This window comes from Orycteropus afer, unplaced genomic scaffold (genome assembly GCF_000298275.1).
Source record: "Orycteropus afer afer isolate SDZICR_OR568_19922 unplaced genomic scaffold, OryAfe1.0 scaffold00103, whole genome shotgun sequence".
NCBI lineage: Eukaryota > Metazoa > Chordata > Mammalia > Tubulidentata > Orycteropodidae > Orycteropus > Orycteropus afer.
In genome coordinates this window covers 5968277-5978607 of record NW_006921690.1, presented here as the reverse complement: position 1 = coordinate 5978607, position 10331 = coordinate 5968277, and the positions used below count along the sequence as shown (strand labels likewise).

General features: G+C 41.3%; 1 protein-coding gene across 1 annotated transcript in view; it reads left to right on the top strand.

Moving 5' to 3' along the window:
• The first annotated feature begins 2982 nt into the window (after positions 1-2982).
• The window catches only part of PRRG4 (proline rich and Gla domain 4), a 20273-nt gene continuing 12924 nt past the window's right edge, over positions 2983-10331 (top strand). The window contains exons 1-2 of the mRNA XM_007943282.1: positions 2983-3082; positions 8775-8938. Coding sequence (XP_007941473.1) covers positions 2983-3082; positions 8775-8938 — 264 coding nt within the window. The remainder of the gene's footprint in view (positions 3083-8774; positions 8939-10331) is intronic.

Genomic DNA, 10331 nt, shown 5'->3' with positions numbered 1-10331 from the left:
AAAAAAAAAAAAAATGCCAGATTAGGCATAAAGAAAAAATCAGAGTTGGGGGAAGACAGATGCCAAGACACACCAAGATCTCTGATGAACAGAAGAGACAGGGACCTTCCAGAGGTCTGTGCCTCCAGAGCTGACAAAAAAACAAAGCTTTCCCCTGGAGACTTAATTTGGACTTCTAGCCTCCTGTTAGAAAATAATTTTCTGCTTGTTACAGCCAACCACTTGTACTTCTGTTATAGCAGTGCTAGATAATGAAACAATAGCCAAGAGTGCCCCTAAGGATCTTCTAAATATACTACCATAGAATATACTAGAAAACACAAGGATTCAAGTGCAGATGTTCTACTAGCAGAAAGAATGATGATATCATTAAATGTCAAATGTTTGGAAATCTCCACTGTACACTCATGAAAGAATGAGAATGAAAAAAAGCAAATAATGTCTAATTATCATATTTAATAGTTTTGACCTCGGAGACTCCCTATAAAGATCTTGGAGACATCTCCCAGACTGAGATCCAATCAAATAGATTAATTTTAATGCCATGTCCCATTTCATATTACTAATAAAGTGGATTTGACTTTGAGAGTATAAAACTTTGCATATTTTTTTCCCATTCCGGACCACAGTTTGAGAACTGTTAACCTAAGGTGACCACGAAACCCCTAGCAAATGGAACACAAAGTGAAAAGCACCAAAGGCGCTTTGCTTAGCCCAGAGAAGTGAAAATGCTAGCTTGAATTCAGCGAGTTTAGAAATGAATCCAAGGTGTTCCGGTTAAGATGGTGGAATAAGCAGAAAGACTGCACAGACCCTCTTCAACAAAGAAAAGGGGAACCAATTAACACAGATACAGAAGATAATCCTGGACCCCTGAGCCTTGAAGGGAAGGATATAGAAATGGACTAAACTCAAAGTAGCAGAAGAATTTGCATGAAAACACCAAAAAAGGAGACATACGAAGCTGTGGTCTGGCAGCAATCCTGATGGCACAGACAGCTTGGATATTGCCAGGTGGTGGTAGGACCTAAGCATTAACCTAAAAATCAGCCCTGCTAGCCAAGAACTGCACAGAGGACTGCTCTGGTGCCTGGTGAATAAAAGGGGAAGCAGTGGAGAGGAAGGTGGGTTGAGCTTTGGATTTTTACCTGTCCAGAGGGCACAGCCATTTTGAATGTTTACAAGCAGTTTGACATTTTGGATAATTAAAGCAACAGCATTCTCCCAGATTCCAGGGACTTAAGAACAGGATCCACTTGCCAGGAACTGCAAGGACATTACAGATGTGGATGACTGGAAAGGTGCGATATTCCCCTTGTTACTCTTATACGTCACACTCTCTTGGTGAACGGAGGTGCAGCACAAATATTCAGCAAACACTAAAACAAATACTAAAAATATTTAGCAAATACTAAAACAACAGCAACAAAGGAAATGATAACACAATTCATAAACATAATGAGTTCAGCACAGAAAATAATAGAAAACTAAAGATTCATGGAAAAAATTAGTCCTAGCTACTGGTACACCAGGCTATCTGAAGCCTATACACTATGAGACCAGAAGAACTAGATGGTGCCCCGCTACCACTGTCAACCACTTGGAGGGGGATCCTGGACAAAAAGGGAACACAAATCATTTGGGAAAAAAACGGGAGGGGGGGACCAAGTTTGCTGGTTGGATAGAGCCTGGTGGACCCACTGAGACTCTGGCCCCTAGCTGCACTTCAGGTCTGGAATTGAAATGTGGCTTCCAGCCAAACAAAAGACAGGCATATGAGTTGAACATTTACCTGAGGTAGATACACTCCGTGGAGATATCAATCATGGGAAAAAGAAGGGCTGTTTATGCACAGGGCGACAGCTCAGGGGGCAGGAGTGCATAAAGGGATGGACACAGGAAGAGGTAACTAACTATCGGTGGGAAGAGGTAACTATCGGTGGGAAGAGGTAACTATCGGTAGGAAGTGGGAGAGGAGGGGTTGCATTGGGGTAAATTGTAGTGAATGTCATGAGACAAAGTGTATGTGAACTATTGTATGGAAAGTGAATTTGCTCTGTAAATTTTCACCCAAATCACAATAAAAATAATATAAATAAATAAATAATAGAAAGAAAGGAATTAATCCAAAACCCGCCACCTCCGCCCCCAAGGCGGGGCCGGAGTTGGCGGCTGGCCAGCGGACTCGCCCAGAGCTGGGGGCAGAATCCACCGGGGCTGGGAGAGCGAAGCGCAGGCGACCGCAGTCGCCTCCCCTCGGCCGCGTCGTTACAGGTAGGCTGGCCAGGGAGGAGGAGCGGCCGGCGCTGGGCGGGCGCGGCCAGGTGCTTCCCAGGTAGTGTACTGGTCCCCTCCCTCAGCTTTGCTCGGCCTCCCTGGAGCGAGGCAGGAGATCGCACCGCGCGCGTCCCCGGTCCGCCTGGGTGCCCACCGCGGGCTGCAGGCTCGTCCCTGGTCCGAGTGCGCGGTCACCCAGGCCTGCGGAGAACTAGGCCCGGAGCGGAGCAGAGCCGAGATTTGGGGAGCTCCGGAGACCGAGGGCCTGGCAGCCGCAGGGACCACCCAACAACGGGGCTCTGGCCCGGGAACCACAGGAACATGTGCCCGTGGCTGCAGGTGCGGGTCCCGAGTTAGGGGAGGGGGAGGTTCCTTGGAGGGGCCCTCGGAGGGACAGCGCCCGACAGACGTGGCCAGATTCGAGCGCAAAGCCGGGGGGTCGGTCGCCCACTCGGTCGTTGGTTGTTGGCTGAGTCCCGGGGCGCGGCATTTGTCCCTAGGCATTCTAGGTAGCCCGCTTTCCTAGCGCGGGCAGGGCCTGGGCGGCCGAAACTGGCGCGGGGCGCAGTCGTGCAGTGGCTTTGAATACAACAGGTCAGTGACTCAAGTCCTACAGAAACTCGAAGTGCTGAGACAGGGGCTTTTTTGACGTGCTTTTTGTTTGTTTTGTGGTTTATTTTTAGTTTGTTTGACAGTTGCCAGACTATGTTTAAACTTATGATTCTACTCAGCCAACTGCCGATAGTTACCTTCGCGTTTCCTCATTGCACAAGAGCTCCGAAGGATTCCAGGCATGCGAAAGAAGGTAAGCGTTGCTTCAGATAACAATCTCCTGGAAACCAGAGCTGCATCAGCTCAAGCCAGAAAGTGTAGTATCTGAATGCTCCCACCACTAAAATACGCTTTAATTTAATTTTCAGTTTGTTTGGTAAAGTTTTTTATGTTTTTTTAAACTACAGTTGATACACATTTGTTTCTGTGAGTTTCCTTTGATAAGTATGTGTTTACGAGTTTCCTTGATAAGTATGTGTTTAAGCCCTGCTTTATGGTTAACTGAGTGGAAAGCTATTTCAGCTTCCTAAAATCAGTGAGTGCCGTTTTTCTAGGTGAGGGTGTGTGGTCGTTAAAATTACTTACTCTTAATTAATTATTACATAATTACTTATTCTTCCTGGAAAGAGGGACAGAGAATGGGGATCTAGCCTGGACTTGTTGTGAGACCCTGGGCAAATTACTTAACCCCTTTAGGTTTAAATTTCCTCCGTTGTAAAATGAGCAGGCTGAGTTGCAGAAGGATCTCTGAGGTCCTTTTGGCTTTAAAATATCTAAACTTTAATTACCTGGGTAAAGCCAGAGGTTGAGAGCGATAGGTTTGGGACTTGCTAACCTAACACCTTGTGGGTTCTGGTTAACAGACTAGTTCCAGCATCTTAAACCTGAGCCCCAGATTTTAAAAACTTAACCTAGAAAAGCCATAAAGAAGAAAAAAAAAAAGACTTTTGGATCTCAGTTGCTTCTCCCGTGTAGTCATTGCGCTTCTTTGCCTGGTGCCAGCACGTTGGATCTGCCTCTTCACACATTCCTGTCCTTTATCTTTCTTCATCAGATTCTACTCTCAGCTCATTTTCATTCAGGAAAGATCTGTTACAGTAATACTCCTGGCTGACTTATTAATGATTAATACAGCTTAGTGTGTTAAACCTCCTAGGAATATGTGTGTTTTTAGATAAGACAATACCTTTAACACAATGTAATGAAACACTGATGATAAGAGTTCTAGGCAGTTGGAGAGTCTACCTAGTGAGACAGGGAAAGATTTTGGAGAGGGATCCTTCTTGGTACCTCCCAAGTGGCACGGTAAATACATCCAACCATGTATAACTTGATGACTCGTATTCATAGGACCAGATCCTGCCCCAAAAATGACTGTCAATATATTCATTCATTCACATGATGCAAACACAAAAGACACTGAGAGGACATCACAAACTGTGGAAGGAATTTAGAGGTCATATTTGAGTGAAGGGAGCTCTGGTAGTGTAGTGCCTAAGGCATTTGACTGCTAACCAGAAGGCTGACCCACAAGCCTCTCCTTGGAAGGAAGATTGGGCAATCTACTTCCTAGTGATTACCACCTTGGAAACTCAAGGAGGGAGTTGGTTTTTTTGAGTTATTTGAGTGGTGTGGGTTAGAGGTGTCTGTGGGAAGGGATTCCACATATTTGAAAAGGTGATTAGTTCATTTAGTAACCATTTGATGAATATGTACTATGTGCTGGGCCCTATGCTTTGTTCAGGAGATGGAGAAATGAAAGTAGTAATCCCTGTCCTGGAGGATCTCTTCATCTGGTAGGGAAGGAAGGCTATAAAAAGCTTGTCTCCATAAATTCTCCAACAGAGATGGAATCAGAGAGGTCCCAAGGGCAGAGGAAAGAGGAAGTAGAAGTAACTTGGTAAAGTTATATGACAAGAAGCCAATGCTTTCTGTCTGGAAGTGGAATACAGGCAATCCCTGAATTATGAACAAGATCCATTCCTAAATGTGTCTTTAAATCGAGTTGTTAATTAAGTCAGAACAGGTGCATATGGTTCTTAGTTAGCCTTACTTTAGTGCAAGAAGGGGTTTGAAGGCTTTTCAGTGACTTAAAAGCTGCATGTGCTGTGAGTGAAGGTATTGTGATGAAGAATTTGTTGCAAGAAAGGGTTCATTTGTTTCAAAGTGTGGGCAAATTTACATAACGTTAAAGACCAAGCACGGGTTGTTTGTAAATTGGACACTTGTGATCCAGGGACTTACTGTTTAATAAGTGGAGATTAAGGAAAAGTAACTGGGAAAAGAAGGGACCCTGGGCTAACTTTTGATAAAGCCAGAGGGTGGAGTTAAGATGACTTAAAAGAAGCTTCTTTAGAAAACATGAGGAGATGGGAGAGGAGGAGAATGGAATATCTAGGTTGGTGAATTTGAAAGAACAGAATATATAGACAGCTTGTTGGGGTAATCTAAGACTGGAGAAAATGGACAGGAAGAGAATATGAGGCACTTGATTAGAACGCGCAACGTCAGTGTATCTTCCCACAAAGACCACAGGGAAAATCGGAGCTCTCCATCGAAGCCGAGGATGCTGTGGCATCAGGAGAGTTGGCTTTTTTCCCATCAGAAGCACGTTCAGAGTTACTCAGAACCCAAATGTGAATGGACAGTACTTCTCCTGACATTGCAAGGAAGGCAAGAAAAAGTTTGATCTGGCACTGAAGTTTAAGGTCAACAGTGGACAGAATCAGAACTTTCACACTCAGAGAAGCAGCAGAGAATAGCCCGTGGAAGGCTAATACTGGGATGAGCACATTTTGGGGTATGAATATCATTTTGGGAAAAATAAAAATATGATGGACTATCTTTTATTTTCCCTTCAAGTTGACATTAGCTTTATTGAGTCCCATAAGGGTGGTTATTTTTATGATTCAGATAACAGCCTTGAATAGAAAACTGTCAATGAGAAATTTGGCACTGCTTTTTTACCCAATGTGATGTCAGAATCTGAGTATATCTGAGATGTAACAAGACTGAAGTAGGTTTCTGATTCTCCATTCTGAAATTAGACTCTGTGCACTAAGTATAGATAAATTAGGTTAGGCAGGCTGTGGGTTGCTTCATCATTGCTGTAGTATTTTAAACCTATGCCAAGATGAGAGGTGAGACTATACCTATGAATTGCCTCAATGGAAAGACTTTAGGTCCTTCCCACTATAGGAAAGTTGAGTTCATTCAGTAAGTAGGCAAGTAATTTTTTGAACATCTATTATGCGCCAAGTCCCAACATCCCTGCCTTTGTGGAACTGTCCTTCTACTCAGGGCAACAGAGGAGTAACAAATAAGTAAAGCAAATAGACCAGGAGGTGGTGATAAGTGCTATGGAGAAAGCAAAATATGAATGGGGACAGAGAGCACCAGAGGTGACTATAGTCAAGGAAGTCCTCACTGAGAAGGTAGCATTGAACAAAATCCTGAAAAAGGGGAGAGAGAAAACAGGAAGAAGAGATTTTCAGTCAGAGGAAATGGCAAACACAGACTGAAGAGAACTGGGTGAATTGGTTGCAACAGAGTGTGTAAGTATAACAGAGTATACTTACACCATAGTGGGTGAGGGAAAAGGATAGGAGATGAGGTAGAAAGACAAGGGTTGGAGAGCCAGATTAGGTAGGGCCTTGTGGGCCACTGTAAGGACTTTTACTCCAAGGGAGATAGGATTACTATTAGAAAGTATTTAAAAAGTAGGAATATGTCTGACTTACCTTTTAAGAGGATCACTCTGGTTGTCATGTTTAAAATAGACTGTTAGGGGAGCAAGAAGACCACTGAGAAGGCCATTGCAGGTGAGAGATGATGGAGGCTTGGACCTGGATGGCCAGGGTGGAGGTAGTGAGAAGTGGTCGGAGTCCTGCTGTATTTTGAAGGTCGGACAGTAGTCTTGTTGAGTTGCCTCATTGTGCTTTACTAACTTGGAGTAGGAGGAAAGGAAAAGAGTATTTCATCACACTAATTCCTCTAGCCTCCTTTTAGAATATTTCTCAAAACAGCTATCCTCAATTATGCCATTCCAGCTTCCTCCCTTGGTTCAAATGGCCTTTATATGTTATTTATAATGTAGAAACTGACAGTCTAGGACAGCACTGGACAATACAAATACAATGTGAGCCACATAAATAAGTTAAAATTTTCTAGTTACCACATTAAAAAGGTAAGATGATATAAGTGAAATTAATTTTAATGTGTTTATCTCCAAATACCATCATTTGAATATGTAATCAATATAAAACATTACTTATGAGGTATTTAATGTTCTTTTTTTCTATACTGTTATTGAATGCCTTTGATTCTGACTCATAACTACCCTGTATGACAGTAGAACTGCCCCATAGGATTTCCAAGGCTGAAATCTTTACAGGTCATGTCTTTTCTCTCACAGAGCTGTTGGGTGGGTTTGAACTGCCAATCTTTTGGTTAGCAGCTGAGTGCTTAACCATTGCACCAGCGGGGCTCTTTTTCCATACCAAATCATTGAAATTCAGTGTGTGTTTCACAGCACATCTCACGTGCAAATTATCTTCTTCTTGTTAGTTGCCATGGAGTCGGTAACTCAAAAACCAAACTCACTGCCATCGAGTCCTTTCTGACTCATAGCAAACCCCATTTGGGTTTCCGAGACTGTAAATCTTTACAGAAGTCGATCGTTCATCTTCCTTCTGCAGAACAGCTGGTGGGTTTGAACCATTGACCTTCCGGGACTAGCCACATTTCAAGTGCTCAGTAGCCATATGTAGCTAGAGGTGACTGTATTGAACAAAACAGCTCAACCTATTTGGAAAGATGATTAATCAGTAGTAAAAAATCAAACATCTTGGACATGATGTGGGTGTTCTCAAAGGGCTAAGAATCGATGGCGACCTGAGGTCACGTGACAGCATTGTCTTCCCAGCCATGCTCTCTCATCAGTCTGTGTTGTCCTTTCATTGCCCGCTTCAGTGTATTCTTCCTCAAGTAAAAGCAGTAAGAAATACCAAGACTTTCAGGTTCTGTTATAGTTGGGATGGCGTTCTCACAGAGTTTCGGAATTCCAGTCTCAGTAATGTAATCTGAAGCAAAATCATTGAGCTTTGTTTGCGTGGTGCCAAAACGACATTAACATTGGCGGGTTATATTTAAAATACTAACATGGTGAGATGTTTTGGTTTTGGGTCAACCTGTGTTTAACCCTGTCATGTTTACTGTTTACCTTCCCAGCCAATGTAGAGGGAGTCTGGTAAAGCTTAGTAGACACATATTTGGGGGGAGGGCAGCGGGGATCTACTTCTTTGGGAAGGACTATTTTTTAATTAATCTTATAATTAACTTCTATTTTATTTATAAGTTTTAATGTAAACTTGAATATAAAAAAGTTTCATGTAAGTGTATTTATAATTCTAAAACTTAAGGAGATCTCAATGATGATTTAGTTTAGTTCCTATATTTTACAAAGGAGGAAATGGCAACCCAAGAGATAAGCAACTTATCCCAGAATACATAGCAAATAGCTAAGTCAGATCAAAACTAAGAAGCCCTCTCTTCTAATTCTCAGTCCAACACTCTTTCCGTTACTTCATACTAATTATTCTCAGTCAGGATAATAGGGAACCAATCCTTTAGAAATTGAATAGTCTAACTTGTCATTTATAGGAAAAAAGAATTATCTGCAGGAAAAAGTGATGTTTCAATAATTTTCATTTATGCTAATCCTTTTGGACATGATAGACTCACATATGCCTAGGAATTATGCTTATGTTTTTGTTTCATATTCAGTAAGAATTATATTTAGTGAAATTACTTCTTTTTGTCCAATTTTAAAACCATGCAAGAGATTTAGATACAATTTAGCCACATTAAGAGAACTAATCACTTTTTCCACAGCTAAAATGAATTTTCTCTCTTTTATCTATATTTAAAATCTTTTTGTTTATTAGTCTTTACTTCAAAAGAAGAAGCAAACGTTTTCATACATCGACGCCTCTTATATAATAGATTTGATTTGGAACTCTTCACTCCTGGTAACCTAGAAAGAGAGTGCGAGGAAGAAATTTGTAATTATGAGGAAGCAAGAGAGATATTTGTGGATGAAGATAAAACGGTAATTTAGTTGATTATGTTAATTGGCTGGAAATTTTGTAAATTTTACTTAAGAAAAGTGACACTCTCAGTTATACATTTATGTTTTAAACAAAGTCAGGGCTGCCTACCTGTTATCTCTTTCTACTTCCTTAAAATACTTATTAACCTATTTGGATCTGGTTTTATACTTAATTAACTGAGTGTATAGTAATTAGCAAATTATTGACCATGTTGTGATTTTATGTATTTAATATTTATTATATTCCAGAGCAATCATGATGCAGAGTGAATTAAACTCCATGTAATATTTGAGTTAATGCTCTCTCTGACTTGAGCATATTATTGCTAGTTGTTGTCGAGTTGATTCTGACTCATAGTGACCCTATGTGTGTAGTAGAACTGCTCTTTAGGGTTTTTAAGGCTAAAAACTTTTGAAAGCAAATTGCCAGACCTTTCTTCAAGGCACCTCTTGGTGGGTTGGAACCACCAACCTTTCAGTTAGTAGTCAAGCACTTAAGTGTTTGTGCCACCCAGCGACTCCTTAAGTGGGTTTAGGCTTCAATTATTTAAGTCTTAGAGCATTTCTCCTATCTTAAGAACTATAAAGCTTTTCCAAATGTAGAAATGAACTTACCTTTTTTTAAATTGCCTATATTTGAGCTGTGGTAGCATAGTGCCTAAGGCACTTGACTGCTAACCAGAAGGCTGGAGGTTCAAACCCACCAGCCACTCCTTGGAAGGAAGATGGGGCAATCCACTTCCGTAGTGATACTGCCTGGGAAATCCAAGGAGGGGTCACTATGAGTCAGATCCAACTCCACGGCAAACAACAACAACAATAACATATTTATACCTTAAGCATTTATTAACAACCTACAGCCTAGTGCGAGGCACTCTACTAGGTACTGAGAATACAAAATATATATAGCCCTTGCTTTTATAGAAGCATATCATTTGGTATATCCATGTAATTTATTTAAAATGTAATTAAATTTTATCTGTTAATCTTGTTAAGGTGAAAAACAGCCAGCACTGTCCCTGTTATAATCTGGCATGTTCTTGAAGAATATTAAATGGGCCCCAAATTTTACTTTTGTACACTAAGTATCCCCAGCTCTTTTTTCCCTTCCATAGGAGTCCTCTTTGATCCATAAGACCTCTCTAGGTATCCTTCCCTAAATGCAAATATGCTGATATGAAGGAACCTAATTCTTCATTCTTCTATAGAAAATCCCCTATAAGTATATGCCACATCCACAAGAGAGGGAAAACCAAGCAACCTTTTTAGTTGTGCCTCTTGGGATTGTTTTTTTCTTTTTATTGTGATTTGGGTGAAAATTTACAGAGCAAATTCACTTTCCATACAGCAGTTCACATACACTTTGTCTTATGACATTGACCACAATTTACCA